Genomic DNA, 18,639 nt, shown 5'->3' with positions numbered 1-18,639 from the left:
CGTCGGCCGTGCTGGCTCTGCTCCCCCGCCGCGAAGGGAGACTGCCGCCGTCTCCTGGCCGCCGTCCGCCCCGCCTCCGGCCGTAGCTGCTCGATGAAGGAAGCCGGTTGCGTCCTCTGTGTTCGCTGGCGGGGGCGGGAGTCGGTGCTGCGCAGGCCGTGGAGATCCTGAGGCGGACCGCGGTGAGGTGGCTCGCTGGGGAGCTGGCTTGCTTCCTTGACAAGCTTGCCTGAGGTAAAGGACTTTGAAAGTTAGAAAGGCACAACAGGTTCCTTGTTTTAAAAGGACTAAATACCGCACCTTGTGAGCATCTGATGAGAAATGTATAGTTTGAGAAGCCCACCTCCCACTCGTGACTATTCTGGCCTTTATTACGTTTGTAACAATGCCTGAGGAAGTGCAGAAAAAGGCAACGTGGTGACAGCAGCAGGCTTGGGAACAGGCCCGTGCAGCAGTGCTGGGAGTGCCTGTGAGTCTGCGTTTGGCAGGTCTAGGTAATAAAAAATGAAAAAGTCGCTCCTGAGTCACTTTTTAATACTGCAAGCAAGACGTCTGGAAACACTGTGGGGCTTTTACATCATTATTAGTAACTGCCTTTTCAGGTATTGGCTTTCACAGACAGTACTTCTGCTCTGGATGCCTCATTTACGCGGGCTTGCTTTATTACTCACCTTGTGCCTGCTCTTTCCCTGAGGGAAGTCACAGCCTCTCGCTGTGGGGAGGGATTGATGCAGCAGATTTTACCTGTCGGTGCAACACCTTGCTACAGTGCTGTGCGTTGCTAAGAGTCTTGGGGAAAGAGGGTAGCTAAAGCCGTTCAGCTCTTCCCTGCTCTTCTATCACAATACAAAAGCTCCATCCAGTCTTTACTGATGGGTAGGAGATTTTCTCTCTGCTGATTAGCTTAACCTTGAAGGAAGCTACCACAAACCAGATTACGAGGAAAGTAATAAAACATAACTAATCCCCTTGCTAACCAGAAAATGCCTCATTCTGTGTAACCATTAACTTTTGCATTGTACAAAGCAGTGGATAAAATGAGATCCTGGAGAAGAAGAGGATATAAGAGGTTTTGAAAATTTGCAGCTCTGCTCTGAATGATATCTCCTTTATAGCTTATTTGACCATTGAGCAGTGCCTCTAGGATTCTGTGCTTCATGTGTTACCTATTTATACTGAACTGTTTTGATCTTTGAAAAACAAATTTACTTCAACCACTAAAACAAGCTTGAATATGCAACAGTGTTTTACTCTGAGGTCATGCAATTATCATGTTATGGTCTTTTGAATAAATGCCCACAGCAAGCATTATAAGCATAACATATGGAATACATATTTTAAAATGTAAACTCAAACCAGTAGATGACACCTTAATGTTCCGGAGGCAGAGCTGAAGCACGGAGCATGAAGTGATTCATAGAATCATAGAATCATTGAGTTGGGAAGAGACCTCTAAGATCATGAAGTACAACTGTCAACCCATCACCACCATGCCTACTAAAGCAAGTCCTGAAATGCTGCACTTTTCTTGAACACCTGCAGAGATGGTGATTTCACCACCTCCCTGGGCAGCCTGTTCCAATGCCTGACCACTCTTTCAGTAAAGAAATTTTTCCTAATATCCAATCTAAACCTCCCCTGATGCAACTTGAGGCCATTGCCTCTTGTCCTATCGCTAGTTACTTGGGAGAAGAGACCAACACCTGCCTCACTACAACCTCCTTTCAGGTAGCTGTAGAGAGCTACCCCCTCAGCCTCCTCTTCTCGAGACTAATCAACCCCAGTTCCTTCAGTCGCTCCTCATAAGACTTGTTCTCTAGACATTCAGCAGCTTTGTTGCCCTTCTCTGGACATGCTCCAGCACCTACAACGTCCTTGCAGTGAGGGGCCCAAAACTGAACACAGTACTCAAGGTGCAGCCTCACCAGCGCCGAGTACAGGGGCACGATCACCTCCCTACTCCTGCTGGCCACACTATTCCTGATACAAGCCAGGATGCTGTTCGCCTTCTTGGCCACCTGGGCACACTGCTGGCTCCTGTTCAGCCGGCTGTCGACCAGCACACCAAGGTCCTTTTCCGCTGGGCAGCTTTCCAGCCTCTCCTCCCCAAGCCTGTAGCGTTGCATGGGGTTGTTGTGACACAAGTGCAGGACCCGGCACTTGGCCTTGTTGAACCTCAGACAGTTGGCTTCAGCCCTTCCATCCAGCCTGTCCAGATCCCTCTGCAGAGCCTTCCTACCCTCGAACAGATCGACACTCCCGCCCAGCTTCGTGTCATCTGCAAACTTACTGAGGGAGCACTCAATCCCCTCTTCCAGATCATTGATAAAGATGTTAAACAAGACCAGACCCAACACTGAGCCCTGGGGACACCACTCATGACTGGCCACCAGCTGGATTTAACTCCATTCACCACAACTCTCTGCACTCGGCCATTCAGCCAGTTCTTTATCCAGCGAAGCGTACACCCATCCAAACCATGGGCAGCCAGTTTCTCCAGGAGGATGCTGTGAGCAACAGTGTCAAAGGCCTTATGAAAGTCCAGACAGACAACATCCACAGCCTTTCCCTCATCCACTAGGCGCGTCACCTGGTCACAGAAGGAGATCAGGTTGGTCAAGCAGCACCTGTCTTTCAAGAGCCTGTGCTGGCTGGCCTGATCCCCTGGTTGTCCTTCACATGCCTGGTGGGCACACTCAGGATGAATCGCTCCATAACCTTCCCCAGCACCAAGGTCAGGCTGACAAGCCCGTAGTTCCCAGGATCCTCCTTCCAGCCCTTCTTGTAGATGGTGTTACACTGGCGATCCTTCAGTCACCTGGGACCTCCTCTGTTAGCCAAGACTGCTGATAGATGATGGAGATTGGCTTGGCCAGCTCCTCTGCCAGCTCCCTCAGCACTCTTGGGTGGATCCCCTCCAGCTCCATAGATGTGTGAGTGTCCAGGTGGCATAGCAGGTTGTTAACTGCTTCCTCACGGATTATGGAAGGTTTATTCTGTTCTAAGCACTGAGTGCTGAGTACCCTGGGAATAACCAGTCTGACTGTTAAAGACTGAGGCAAAGAGGGCATTAAGTACCTCAGCCTTTTCCTCATCCTTGGTGGCAATATTCCCCCTTGCGTCCAATAAGGGACGGAGATTTTCCTTGTCCCTCATTTTGTTTCCAATGTATTTGTAAAAACATTTTTTGCTGTTCCTTACAACAGTGGCCAGCCTGAGCTCTAGCTGGGCTTTTGCCTAAGTTCCTCTCTGCACGACCTAACGAGACCCCTGTGCTCCCCTTGAGTCGCCTGCCCTTTCTTCCATAGGTGGTAGACCCTCCTGTTTTTCCTGAGTCCCAGCAAGAGCTCCCTGTTCAGCCACGCTGGTCATCTTCCCCGCCAGTTCGTCTTGCAGCATGTGGGGACAGTCTGGTCTTGTGCCTTCAAGGCTTCCTCCTTGAAGAATGTCCAGCCTGCCTGGACACTCTCAACCAGAGTCCTGAACAGGCTGAAGGCCACCCTCCGGAAGTCCATGGTGGTATTGTTGCTGGCCCCCCTCAATAACACAGGTCATCCAGGGTTCCCAGAAGGAAGTCTCTGACAGACTAGCTGAAGTGTGCACAGATAGTCCAACACACCATTATCTGTGTGGAAAAAGGTTTAAACTTCCCATGACATACAAAACAGACTTTGTGGAATGTTACCTACAGTTCGCATCTCACTTTGTAAATGGACCCTCCCACAAAATGTTCAACAGACACTACTTAACCTCTCCCTTACTACACCTTTTGATTTGAACATACACCTGGTACACACGAAGAAGACACAAGTGTCAAGTGACACTTTACTTGTTTTGAAATATATTCACAGTTTGTGACATAGGACATGTTTTCATGTCCCGTCTTCAGTGACTTCAGAGCAATATACCCAGTGCACTAAGAGACAGATTCGTTCATACAGAATTAAATTAATAAGCATAGGCTTTTGAGCCTGGTATTCTCATGGGACACAAGTATGGAGCAGGGGTGAATTACCACTGTAATAACTTTTCAAACCCTTGACTGGCCACAACCCACTTTGTTATGGGCACAGAGTACTTAAAAATTCCTTGTGGAAATTGACACCTCAATACTGCCTGAGGTAAGGAAAACACTTCGGAGTAATGCCCATTTTAGACACCAAGCAGTTACAATACCTGAGGTAAATTTCAAGACACAAATCCATAGAAAACCAGACATATTTATCTCTACATTCTTCAAGTTATATAACGGACTTTAAAAAAAACCTATGTCATAATCTTAAAATAATCTACTCTGTGTTACAAAACAATGTAACTGGAAAAATTTCTATGTAAACACTGAATTATTCCTAAATTGTTACACTAGCTGCAAAAGTGGCAGTGCACGATTGCACCAGCAGTTTTAGAAAAGGTCTCCAAATGCAGCCCTTTTTCATCCAGAACAATTTACATACTGCTTCTAGTGCAGTTACAATCCAGGACAACTGTTCATTTCTACTCCGTATTGAAGTCTGTGCGTAGTGCCTTCTTGTGATCACGTAATTAATAACCAGTTATATAATCAACTAATGCAATCATTTACATTCTCTAGACTTTCTTGATATGCCCCCCAGTACTACTGGTACCTGAAAATGATAGTGCTATCTTCGTGTTGAAAGTGATAATGCTATCAGTGTTAGTTGCATTCACAGAGGAGGAGGTACAGACCATCACGGTAGCGTTTCACAAGATTAAGTCCTCAGATTCTGAGCCTGGCTGACCACAGCTGTTAATGCTGATTATTCTGAGGAAAACTCCAGACTAATGCTCCTGCCACACATCAGGATCTTACAAGGCAGGCAGATGAACACATTAGCAGGTGTTGATTGAATTTTTGATCCCAGATTCTGTCCATGTGTGCTTGCATTTTGATTGCAACATAGGTACCCTCATCAGTGACGAAACAGTTGGGTCATATCATTTGCTTCATAAATTTCAAAATAGAGGAGGATGCTTCAGAAAAAGCAAAATAAATGCAGTTAATTCTTATGAATGCAAATTATTGAAACAAAACTAATGAGAAGGGACAAGCTTTCTTGTCCACACTTTTATTCGAATATGTTTTACTTAACAGAAATTTACTTCACTTCTTTCCTTCCCAGTATTTGTTTATGCAAAGCAAACGACATTGTCCCTGTAGTGGACTAACACAACTGACTTAAAATATTTCAGAAGCAATTTGAATATCCCCAAACAGCTGCAGACATGGTTCCCTTCCGTGGTTTCCCTTTCTGCTCCCTCCCAGCAAATGGCGCAGCCTGGAACGCGCCACTCAGTCCCATGAGCCTCACAGAAAACACCAAGCTTAACCTGAAACGTTTTCCTCAAAGGATACCTTCCTCTGAGTTCTGTCACTCAATAATTGCCCATTTTCATGAAAAATTTAAATTGTCTGAGCTTTCCCATCCTATTTTTCTGAAACTGAACAGTGGTCTTGAAGTGGGTCTGACAGACGGATGGAGTACACAACTATTTAGATCTCGTTTCCTTAGGAAAACAGGCTTGAAATTCTGTGTCATGAAAGGAACCATCTGTAGGAAGCTCCAACTGGGACACAAAATAAGGCAACTAGACAGAAATTAAAGATGTAAGAAAATTGTCTATTGATCAGGCATAGAAATTGTTGCTCCGGCCATCATAAAATGACAAGCCTTACATTTTTAAAACCAAGTTAATATATTACATATTAGCATTTCTTCAGTCTTGAGAAACAACTAATTTTAGTGCAATGAGACTAAACAGAATAAATAAAGTGTTATGATCTCAAGAGTAAAAATTCATACCATAAATACATCTGCACATACATGTATTCATACGTCCTCTATTACCACAGTAGCCAAACTCGTCAAAATAGTTAAACATCTCTTTTCCTCCTCAGCTTTTAGGAGACGTATCTTCAAGTTTAACAGTGTGTGTGTGTGCATGAGCATGTGTGTTTTTGTCTATATGTGTGTATATATGTAACAATCTTGGGAAAAGGCAGATCAAAAGAGAGTTTCTTTATTTGTGAATGATCATAAGCCTTGTTCCTTATGCTGCGGGAGTAAATGACAAAGTTGAAGTCCTCTCTCTGCAAAAGTTCTGTTGTGCCTGCTCTGGAACACTCCTTCATTTGCCGAGGATTTTACAGCTGTAGTAGAATTTAGAGGGGTATCATGACACTCAGGTGCTTAAATCCTATTTCACGGAACACTTTGATTATCAGGGCAGACTTTGAAATCAAACTCTTGCATTCAGCGCACAGCCAGCTGAACTCCAGGGCACAGTTATCACCATGACCTGTTGCTAAATACATAGGGCTGCTATGTTTTACAGCTGCTGAAGGTTTTATAACATAGAGCTCTGTTCCTGAGTATGAGTTTCAGCAATGAAATATGAAGGTCATTGATGCAAATATTGTTGTGGTCAGGAGTGAAGCTGATGGAAAAGGACGCAATGTACAGCTAGTTATGGAAAGAACATTTTTGTTATCGTCATACTGAAGAGTCAAAGAGAATCCCTGTCCTTCACTATTTGACACAGGTGCTCTGTTGTGAAGCACTCCCCTTTTGCTGAAGGCAAAATTCCAGTCCCAGTTAAGCTGTCATCCAGATGCTAAATCAAATACTAATTTTGGCAGACTATTTAGGATTCAGCATCAGCCAGATGCTAGTTCAGCTTCATCTGGATGCTAATCTTGACAGGGCATTGAGAATTCAGGAAGAAGCTCATATACTTCCAACTTCACGCATATGTTCAGAAGGGAAAATTAAATTGTAATTTGACTCTTTGGGTGTGATGCAGCTTTTAAGAATGAGACATCATTACAATTACTTTAATTAAAAGGACTTCAGGTATTTCAGAACATCATTTCAGCTCTGAGAATGACAAAGAAATAATATTTGGTAATGAACAATATAAATGGCAGCAGAGAGTTGCAGCAGAATGATTACAGACGTATTTTCTTTATCTTTCAACAGAATGAATAGAAAATAGAACATAAACAGTGTCTGTACTGTACATGGGCTTATGAATGATCTGGTAAGTCTTCATTCGCAGGTGGCACTCTATTCCTCATGAGAGTGGTTAGGTAGAAGGCAGTAGTTTGTGGAAGCACTTTTACAGAGTGACTGGGTCTTTAAGTTAGGATGTGTAACATTCATCTATTTCAAGGAATGATCCTACTGAGGGATAGCTACAGCTAAGGCAGAAGTAATCTCAGATAATCTCACACATTTAAGAGAAGTTTTCATGCAGACATCCAGTTATACTGTGCATGCATTTATTTGCTTATATGGACAATTTATAGTGCAAGTGCTTGTTTCGTGCAACTGAAAAGGTGTTTATGAGTGCGAGCAGTTACACTTTGATATCTTAAAGCTCATATGCCCGCTAGAACTGGCTTGCAGCTCTTTGTGGTGAATTCTCCTGGTGCTTGTGGCTGTGAAGGCTGATCGTGGTTCTTTGCCCTTTAACAAAATTCTACAAGCAGTATACAACTCCAGATATTTTCAAAACAAACAGAAAAAAACAACGTCTTATAAAGGTTTCTACAGGCCTTGGTGATGCTACACTGCCATTCCCAGTTCTGCTTGTAGGTACTTACGAACAGGATGCTGAATATTACCACACAATTTAAGAAATCTTTTCAGTGAAGCCCGATATAAAGCTTTCCAAATGTATCTTTTAAGTAACAGATGAAGAATAATAAATATATCTGCACATGTATTAGTTCATAGTTACATGGTTTTATCCTGTCCATCAATATGATGAATAAACTTTTATTCCCTATAAAAATCCTCAGTTTAATAATGCATCTAAATCTATTTAATTCTAAATTCTGAGGCCTTTGTAACACTTCTTGAATATTGGAAGCCATTGTGTCATTCTTATCTCAGTGCAAAGCAGGCCAACTGGAGTCCTCAAAAGTGCATCTCCAGTTCTTTCTCAATGTATTAAATTGAAGCTGTCCCTAAAGTTAATCTTTGCTTAAAAGTCGTAAAGCAAAATGCATCTAATTTCCTCCCTAAAGGGACCGATGAGTCAGCTTAGACATTTTGGGAAGATGAGGTCCCAGCCGTGCTCTTTAACCGCTGGTAGCTGTCATCATGAACAGACTACGGACTGCCTGCGGTTCCATCTAGAATGATCTGAAAAAGAATTTTTAAAAAATCTTGCTTATTTGAGCGTATTCATGTTTTGAAACAATCCAGCATTTCATAATACCAAAGCAGTAGGTTAAAGTCTGGATATGATCAGTTCCTGGTTTAGGTAAATATCTAACTAGATAACACAGAATTATTCACAAATATTTGAGCACGTGAATAGTGAATGAAGCTTGTGACCCTCCATGTCAATAAAGACAAGCACAAAAACACTAAGGATTCAGATGTCGAGATAGGACAATGTGTCTGGGATGCAAATCATCTCACTCTGTAAGGGGAACACTCTCTTAACACTTCATAATAGATGCTCAGTAAACTGTGAGAAAACCAGCGTATCTCCAGATAACTCATTGGTCATGGTAAAGTACCCAGGGGTGGTTTTGGTGTGCACTGTCTACGACTATGACTAATCTGCAAAAAGTAGATATAACTGACTAATGCCAGACACATAGTACCACTATCTCAGTATCTGCCTAAAAATTGCTGTTGCCATCTGGCCACTGCTAAACACTTACTAAAAGTTTTAAACCTCTTACAGGTGAAATGAAAGGCCATGAGTTTGTCCGAATATTAAATCTTTTTTTCCCTCCCCCCCCTTTCCTGATATGCCAGCATTTACAGCCCATCAGAGAGTTGTCTTTTCGTCTCTGCTTTAGATGTTACTGATATCTGCTGCAAAGAATACCTAAGCTTGGACTCCAATGAAGAAATTCATCCTTAACATTTCCTCAGTTTTAATCACTACTTAGTAGGTGTATGTGTTAGATTTATAATTTGAAATCCTTAACAATTGGTAAGGTTTTAAAGTAAATTGACAAGAAACGTCGAACAAAGATAGCAGTTTTTCCAGGTGTTCCTATGGTTTGGCCGAACAGTAGTTCCCTTAAGAACTTTGTAAGTATTTTACTTAAAAGTAAAAAAAGCTCTTGTAACACGTTAAATCTTGACAAACACTAGCAGATGACAGAGTCCTAATGAGGCCAACAGGGGAAGTACGTGTATAGTGGGCCAGCAATCAAAGACAAAACAAAGGTTGCGCTTCTGTGATATGATACTGTCTGGCTCTCAACACCAGCAGTCTCTAAATCCATGCAATTCTTGGTGGACCCATATGGGACACACTATGTCTTCACACACTATGGTTTTCTCTTAAGGTCTATGGCTATGTATGGAGACATTTCTTGGGACTTACCTAGTCCTAGACTCCAGCATCTTTGAATTCACCCTAATAAGCTTCTAAAAGAAAAATCCATCCCAGTAAAAAAAGGACACCTCAATCAAAAGAGAAGATCCCTTAGCCAGGATCAAGTTAGGAGAAGAATGAAGAGAGTTATTGGTGAGGTGCAATATAAGAAGTAAGGCATAAAACTTTCTTTGCCTAGTGACACTGTCATCCTTATCCCTCGCATGTACTTTTCCAGCTTCTCTGTTGCCCACAGGGATAAAAATAAACAAATTCCCGCAAAATCAGAAAAGGGAAAAGGATGGAAATCATAGGAATCATCCTACCTATAAGCCCATGCTATTCTACTACTATGACTGACATTTCATACTCCCCTGTGAAAGAAATGTCCCGTGCCTCTATGGAATAACAGTTCTTTCTAAATACTAACGGGGTTACAACACTGTAAGCACCTTCCGCTATTCCTGGTGACCATGATGGAAACAGCGCCTGTTTCTAAATGTAAACAAAACTCATCCTTTTGGAGCAAGGACAGAATCTCCTTATGGCTATGAAAAAAACATGGAAAAATCTGTTAGAAGTGTCAGAAGCAAGGAGTAACATTTTCGGAGACATCTTAGTCACTTAAGGTCTAAGCAGTGACTTCAGATCACCTGCTAGCAATGACAAGCTTCGGTGTTGGGGCTCTAATAGATCCATGTTCCAGCACGATAATTTTTTGAGCCTGACAGAGGTACATTGTTTGTGCTGCCAGTGGAAAGAGATGGGCACCCTGCAAGAGTTGCAGTGTCAACGTTAGAGAACTGTCTCTCCAGCAACTACATATGGAATTTATGCATATTACCAGTGCAACTCAGTACTCCCGTGTGCTGAATTTGTAACTGCCTGTAGTCAAGGTGCTTAAAATGCAGGAGTCACAAGACTTTGTGTGCACAAATACCTGACACAGGTCTGCCAAACATACAGGAAAGCCCCAAATCGATACTTGAGATCTATTAGCAAAGCAGGAGGAGGTAGTATCAACAGTTTGACATCATGTCACTTGTTGCAGAACATGTCCTAGACACAGACCTATAGGGTGCTAGGTGCTCTTTATCCACAGCGGTCAGGTACAACTCATTGCCAAAGGGGAGACCATGCACCCTTACTAGGCTATTCCATATGCCTGGCGAAGGGGAATTCTCTGTTCTGTGTGTTGAAGCAGATCTACCACACAGCAAAGAATGCAACTGAGGCCACTGGCATTTTCCTCAGAAGGGAGCACTCTTGGTCCAATCATTCATGTATTGTTATGTCAGCACTTTTCATTGTTATATTTGTTAAATTATTTAGTGAGAACACTTTTCTTATATGTAAAAGAATTCTGCTTTCCTCAGCTAGGTATTACAAAGACAACTGCAGGCAAACGTTACGGTATGTAGCAGAGAAATTAATTAGCAATGAAAGAAACTGAAGAAAAGATTTGCTTGAATTTGGTCAGCCCAGAAGTCTGCTATCTAATCTAAATTAATCTCCTCAGTTCACTTCGTAGTCAGTGGGAAAAGATGAATACTTCCCAGAGAGTTATTAATCCCATCCACTCTCAAAATCTGTTTAAAGATGAATTGTTCTGTTTCTCTCCACTTAGATTTACAGAGCAATTTGTTGGTAAAAATATCCAAGCTGTAACTGGTGAAATATGATCTGATAAAAAAATATCATTTACAGCAACTTATTGTTTATGGACTTTATGAAATTAGTATCTCTACTTGTAAGTAAAACAATTCAATTAAAAATCTAAAAAATTGGAATAAATGTCTGTACTGAATTTGTAAAATGGTAGAAATATCTCTACTACCTTATACACTGTGCACTCTGTAGATATTATAGTGAAGAATTTTGTGTAAAATTTCTTACAAAAATGTCTTGCAGACACACCAAATCACTTTAATGTTCATAACACTTCACTTATTACGTATATTATATTTGCATTCTTCTTCAGTTTCTAGCACTAAAGATAATTCTCATCTATTATTTCATGTCTTTTACAGTGTCATAATCTAGGGAACTGTGTTAGTTCAGTTTAACAAGAAGGAAATTGCCTATATTAAGAAAAGAAAGAACTATAGGTTTTTTTGAGACAAAACAGGTAGAATGGAATGAAATAAAATGGAGGCATACATTCTAATTTTATTTCTTGTAATGAAACAGTCACTGAGAACTTATGCTTCTTAGTATTTATAGTTATCTTAAGGAGAGGTAATCTCTGAAACTGAGTTACGACAAAAAAAATAAGACAATTTATTCATGCATATCCTTCAATGAAAATGAAAGCATGAAAATGAAAGCTTTAAACAAATGCTCTTAAATATGCAGAATCTGATCTCTTGCATCCAAATGGATGTTTCTACACTGATATTTAAAAGTGACCTCTGTTCGACCCTGTTCAAAACCCATGTTTCTGTTTTGCAAATGGCAGTTCCATATAGGCATGTGTAAGATGTGAATGTCTGCATGTAAAGTGGGACTTTGACACCAGTAACTGAAATCTATGCAAAATTAAAACCTCGTGGCTCTGAGAATAATAGAAGAGATTAAGATAAGCAGGAAATGCTAGAAGTCATCAAAAAAGCACTTGAAAGGGATTGTTAGAACAGCTGTCAGTAACTGGACATAAATGAAAGACAGATGCTTAAACTAAAAGGTCAAGAAAAAACAGCACCTGACACTCATATCTCAGAATCTGTTTGCTGGCTGTCATCTGAATATTTGTGTCAGAAGTCTCTGCAAATCAAAATAAATATTTAACTTAACAGTGCTCCTACACTGCTGTGACATTCTCTTGCCCCTCCTTTTTTTTTCCCCCTAAAAGAACAAAGAGTTCCTATCATAAATAATTCTGGAAAGGAATCAAGCTCCACCCAGAGTTTTCAAGTTACCAGAAACTCTTTGTAAAGTCAATAGAGACTATTTAGGAATTACAGATGGAATGTTTGATTATCTGGGAGCAATCCAGGGAGTTCTCAGAGCTAACAATTTTCCCATTTCCTAAACAGAAAAAAGGTATTTGTGAGAAAATGTTGTACAAGAGCATCACGCTTTGTTTAGACCACTGAATGCTACTGAAATGTAATTAAATGACAATTAATAATGGTAACAAGCACTGTAAACTGAAATCTATTTGCCAAAGGGTAAAAGAGACTTCTTTCCTTAAGGAAACAATCACTCGTAGCTGTTACTTGTGCATGACTTGATTCTTGAATAGTTTTCAAAAGGAAGAGTTTATAAGGACAGTATGTTACTCAGTTGCAGAAGGAAACTAATGCTATGACCAAGCACTCAAACATGGCTGCTGTAGTCTTTCTATTAGAAAATCAAATGTAATTGGCAGCTCCTGTATCCATTGTAGCAGTCTGGCACAAGAAGTAAATTTGCCCCAGAAATGTGACTTGTCTTTCGCTAAGATAGAAGAGCTTTTAAGTGTGGCAGCTGTTTCTGCCTTGCTTTCTGCAAATACGACCCTAGCCTTGTTGTGAGCTGTACTTACAGCTTCTAGAGTTGGATTAATTCAGCAGCTTGCCCCTTATATCTTGTTTTAGTTGCATTCTTCCCTTTGAGGGGACTACATTTTTGTCAGGATGAAGAAAGCTGGCAAAAGTGTTGTGTAAACCTTGACTTGCAAATTTCCTAGTGAGGCAGTTGTTACAGCTGATCAAGAACCAGTGTTTTAAATGAAGTTAACCACTGCATAATAAATATCTTAGTAAACACATTATGCTTGAAGCCATTAGTAACTCCCTAAGCGCTGATGAGAATGGACTTAACTTTCACTTACTCTAGGAACAACTAGTATCTCAATACCTCTAGTCACTTCTACTGAAATATACTGAAGAAACCTTTAGGTAAAGCTTGACAATATGAAAATTTCTTAACCCTCAGCCTTTTGTCAAAAGACTATTCCACTGTTATAAAGATGTGTAGACACCTGATCTGGCAAAACCTTGCATTTTAACAGTAGTAAGTCAAAATACTAAAAGGAATTGCCCTCTTCTACCTGAAAGGGGGTATCTGTAACAGATGAAAGTTATAGTCAGCATGGGAGGGAAAAAAAGTACAATTTTCATTGCTTACAAGGAGATACGCTGAAAGGATTATAGCATTTCCAGGAAAATTTCTGCTTACCAGATCCACTGCTGGTCACTTGAGTTATTTTTTCATCATCTTCATCATCACTATCACAGTTTAATGGCTGAAAAGCTATTTCTGACTCTGTGTCTACTTGATTAGCATCTGGCTCTTGCTCAGCAAAGCTTCGCAAGGCCACAAGGCGGTGATGTATTGCTGCATACAGGTATCCAATGTCTTTTGAGCTTGCCTGCAGAACATAGAACGCATACAATCCAAACTAATTGAGAAAAATCTCTATTTTTCACAGAGAAGCTGACTGAGACATTTACAAAAGTAATGGAAGAGCTATATTTTGTCCTTTTAATCAAAACAATCCATTTAAGATTCACACTTAATAATTAATTTCAGAAAATAAATTTAAATACAAATAATCTCAAGTTTCTTTAAGTGGTCTGAGTTTTATAACATGTAGCTGTTGATTATTTTCTCTTTAGTCACAAGAAACACAAGCTTAAAAATTATTTCCCTTGAAGAATGGCTCAGTTTGTACTCAGTACCTGATATTCCGACAATTCCTGAATATGATTCTAGAAGTAATAAAGCACTGAAATGTTAATATATGTATTGCATTTTGGTTTACAGAATAAATAAGATAAAACCTAACTACAAAAAAAAAACTTGTGATTATAACATTTAAAGATACCATGAATTCTGCTGCTATTGTTGAACAGATCATCAAAAGGGTGTTGAGAACTATACAAGGCAGCATTTTGCACGTACATAAAACCTTTGAGCAGCCATGTCCTGAGTACTGTGTTCCATTCTAGTCAATATAGTAGAATTAAAGAAGGTAAAGAGAAGGGCATCAAAAATGATCGAGGGTGTGGTGCAGCTCCTCATGAAGAGTTCAGACTCCTCAGTCTGAAGAGAAGGATAAGGAGGGTTTTCAAAACTATAAAAGTGGTGGATAAACTGAATGTGATACAGCTGTTCATCACACCACACAATAAATGCACTAGGGTACACCTTCTAAAAGCAGTAGAGGATCAGCGTAAAAGAAAGTGCTTCTTCACAGAGTGAGTAAGAACTTCTAGAATTTTCTGCCTCAGGAGAGAGTGGGGACAGACAGCATAAACTAAAAACAACAGACCAAAAATATAGTAATAGACGTTAAAAAAAGGCACTAGAGAAATTCAGGGACAAGCATTTCATAAAACAGAAAGCAAAGGAACCAAGTAGGGGTGCATGCTCTCACATGCCTAGTGCAACACTTATGGATGCTGGGGGTCGATGAGGTGAACAGACCATACAAAGTGACGGTGCGTGCTTGTGCTTCCTAAAAGCACTGCATCTGGGGACAGTCAGAAGTGACAGTAGAGTACTTCTTCCGTTCTTATGAAGCAAATCACCTACTAGAGGGTAACTGAAGACATATGGTCTTCTGTAGCCCAATTCTCCACTTCTGTGCATTATGTGGAGTAATTTCTATCTGTATCACTTGGCAATAGGAAGAAATATGCCTTGTTTGGATGGGAATGACACGTTTTGGTGTGTACAGGTGGAAAAGCTATGCCAGCTGGGAAGCAGCAGCAAATCAGGGTTGCCTTCTGTGCTACCCAGGTGTGCAGTGGCAAACAATTCCCTCCCTACACCCAGGCAAAGAAGAAAGCAATTCAGAGTTGCTCAGGTGTCTCAACTACAAATGGAATTCTCAGTGGACAAATCTGAGCTTTCAAGAGAAAGCGGCTTTTCAGAAAATGTAGGGTCATAAGCATGAAAAAGGTGGCTATTCGGTCTGATCATTTCTATCTGTAGCTTTCTACTTATTCATTCAAAAGTCAGAGTTCCTCTGTCACTTTAATCTAATGTGAATTCCAGCTTCTGCCAAGAGGGGTGGACTCACCCTCATACATAGAATTGTAGAGTGGTTTGGGTTGGAAGGGACCTTTAGAAGTCATACATCCTCTAAACCTTCATTTCTACCCTCTCCCTTGTGTCAGTACCATCATTAGGGCGATCACAAGTGAATAAAATCAAGCTAAAAAGCTAACTTGGCAAAACCGAACCAAACCTCCCAGATCAGTTCTTTGATCTGCCTCACTCATAGTTGCACAAGTTCCAGTGCCACCAAAAGCAGGGAGGGAGAAACAAGCATGAGGGGAGGGGCAGGGTCAGCCCTCTGCACCAACCTGGGTAAGTACTACAGGACAACCTGGTGGAGTCTTGTGGACTGCCTCCTTGGTACGCAGCATCATATGACTCTTCTCCCTACTCATGAGAAGCCCTTTGGATAATATCCCTGAACCAAATGTACCAATCATTGATGTGATGCAGGAAAAACAAATTTAAATGGCAGTTAAAGATATCTGCTGGTACTTCGGAGCAGTGGGCTCCACTGACTACTGGACCAGCCTGATTTGTGCGCCAAGGCATTGGTGGTGCCTACAGGGTGTCTCACACATTGACCAATTTGCTTTCCACACTCGAGAGTCTCTGTGTTAGTTTGGCTGGATACCAGCTACAGCGATGGATACCAGCCGCTTCCGAAGCAGCTGGTAGAAGCAGCTTCCTGCAATCCTTGCCACACACATGCAGCTGTCATGAATCTTGGTTTCCTAATACATATCTCTTTTTACTGTCCAGAAGTGCCAGGACAGAATTTAAGAAATGTTTACGTCTTTATATGCTAAAAAAACTGCAGCACATCTGGAAATCTAGGACATTTCTAATTCTCACATGCAGATCAGCCGTGCAGCACAGCCACAGTTAGGTCAGTCACCATGTGGAAGTGATAGACTTCCAGTGCTTGCATACACAGTGCATGGTGCTTTGCTTCTGTATGACGTGTGACACCTCCTGGAAGTGGTGATTTATTTTTCTTGCCGAGGAAGCTGAACGCTTCCCAGAAAGGTCTACTGGGGAAACCGGAGACATCCTTAAACTCACATGAATACTTTCACTTCCCAACATAGGACATATGTGCTATTTATTTGCAAATAATTCCACCACATCTCCATTCTCAACTTATCAGCCATTGGCAGAGAAAACCAGGATTCCCAAGACTACTGCCTTACATAATGCGACACTGCAAAATCTGTGTTCTCCTCAACTGAGAAATGGAGGCCTTACACTGGGTGGATGATTGCAAGCACTGTGTCGAGAACCACGGCAGAAAGCTGCTGCCTTGTACCAAAGTAACTTATGAATATGTAACTACCTGTATAGAAATTCTTACAGTGTTGCTTCCATAAGAAAGAGTAATTGCTGCACATGACTCTGGAATGATAACCATTCCATCAGTTGTATGTGAACCAGTCTGGAAACGTTTGTCCTAAGGCCATGTCCTATCTTCACACCTTTTTTGAAATACGGAGGGATAGCATTTGTAGCTCATTTCATAATAAAAGCTATGTCACAGCTAAGCTAAGGCTAGCCTGACAGAGCATAAAAGGCCATTTGCTAAAAGCAAAGCCTCAGCAATTCTTCAGAATCCTAGACGAAATGGGAATTTGAGTGAAGTTTTTATCTCTTGCTTACCTGAATCAGAAATACTTGAACAGAGTGGTCCTCTTGGTCTGTTGCAGTGAAGCACAGGCTCTTTCTGTTTGCTCTTTCTATAACCATTTGATTCCAGAGTCGGGTGTTGAGAATCAGTCTCAAGCTGCCTTGATTTCGCATAACTAAAATCAGAAGGTTTGTATGGTAAGTCATTGGACCCATCTTCATTTTTACTGCAGCAGTTTTCTCTAGCACTTGCATACAACTAATATTTTAATGAATTATTATTTTTAATTTGGTCTAAAATCTGACATGGAGATATTTTTTAATTATTATTTTTTTAAATACTAAAATACATTTCTTTCTATACCTCTGGCATACCAAGCAAATAATCTGCTGAAACTGTGCAATACAGTAGAAAAATGACAGCACAGTAAAAACAAAATTCCAGAAGTGACTTGAATCAGTGCTCATGGAAAAGCAGAATCAACAAAAAGCAAACTGTCAGACTGGTGACTGAGCTACAGATAAGTTGCAGTAGAAATGCACAGAACCTGACAACACATGCAAGCATGAGTGTACAGACTGAGTTCAAAGTGCCCAGTGCCTCAGTCTGTAACACAGCTAACTTGGTGGTTATCAGGCAATGTTAAAAAGATTTGCAGCAACGTGACTTTAATAAAATTACCTACTCAGTTCTAAATGCTCTGGAACAAACTTATTCTGGCCAGCAATTGTACAGGTTATTTAGTATTTTGTCTATGTGTTACTTTGTTATTTAATTCTTACTTAGCCTTGACTGCAACATTCCACATTTATTGCTAGTAGTGTCATTAAGCCTCAGGGATCCTCTGCCTCTTTCAATCCAAGTTAAAGAAAGCTTATTAAACACAAAGAGCTTGCAGTTGATCTGAAAGAGAAATATGTGATAAAAATTGCCAGCCAATGTTAATTTTATTGGTTTTAAAACTTTATGTTTTTAAACCTTTTGATATGGCTTTGAATACACCCATATGCATGTATACAAGGATAGATACATAGATACATCACCATTATTACTTAAAATGAAATGGCTCCCAGATCTGTGCTAAACTTTCTGCTAGTCATGGAAAATACTCAGCATGAATCCCAGTTTACTTTTTCAGTTATTTCATCTTCATTAACTCTTCATCTGTGATATCCACTATCAAAGCTGAATTTGTTGCAAGTGTTCTACAGTCTTATTCCCTCACTCATCAGAAACTTTATGCAGCCCAGGATACCAGTACTACCACTAGGAGAGTACTGCTCCAAAGAGAGTAAAGTTTCCATGTTCTGGCAAGACAGACTTAATCAATGATAATATAACTTTCAATGTTAAGATTTTTAAAATCAAATACATCATTGTTTTTTTCTGAGAAAATAACAGTTTGAAGATGAAGAATAGCAAGATATGTCCTTCTGGGCAAGAAAGATAATTGATTTTTAAATGAACTATAAAACTAATTACTTTGACAACACATTGCTTTTTTCCCCAAAAAGTTTTGTCATAAAAAAAATCTTTACTCAAATCACTTCCAGTTTTGAAGTTTTAGTTACTGCTGGTATACTGTGTCGATGCTCATAAAATAAAACTATATTTTATAAAATAAAGCAGTCACTTACTGAAAGGCACTATAAAATGAACAC

The 18,639-nt window shown here is 40.5% G+C and overlaps 1 protein-coding gene across 3 annotated transcripts in view; it reads right to left on the bottom strand.

Annotated features, from left to right (window-relative positions):
• Positions 1-5,139: 5,139 nt before the first annotated feature.
• Positions 5,140-18,639, bottom strand: part of RANBP3L (RAN binding protein 3 like) — a 32,759-nt gene continuing 19,259 nt past the window's right edge. For all 3 annotated transcript variants that reach the window (XM_075411212.1, XM_075411213.1, XM_075411214.1), the window contains exons 12-15: positions 17,761-17,881; positions 17,011-17,153; positions 13,528-13,720; positions 5,140-8,168 (exon numbers count right to left, since the gene is read on the bottom strand). In XM_075411212.1, the coding sequence (XP_075267327.1) occupies positions 8,125-8,168; positions 13,528-13,720; positions 17,011-17,153; positions 17,761-17,881 (501 nt within the window). In that variant the 3' untranslated portion in view covers positions 5,140-8,124. The remainder of the gene's footprint in view (positions 8,169-13,527; positions 13,721-17,010; positions 17,154-17,760; positions 17,882-18,639) is intronic.

The sequence above is a fragment of the Opisthocomus hoazin genome, chromosome Z, assembly GCF_030867145.1.
Source record: "Opisthocomus hoazin isolate bOpiHoa1 chromosome Z, bOpiHoa1.hap1, whole genome shotgun sequence".
Taxonomy (NCBI): domain Eukaryota; kingdom Metazoa; phylum Chordata; class Aves; order Opisthocomiformes; family Opisthocomidae; genus Opisthocomus; species Opisthocomus hoazin.
Note: the sequence above shows the minus strand (reverse complement) of the source record. Positions and strands in the feature narration are given on the sequence as shown.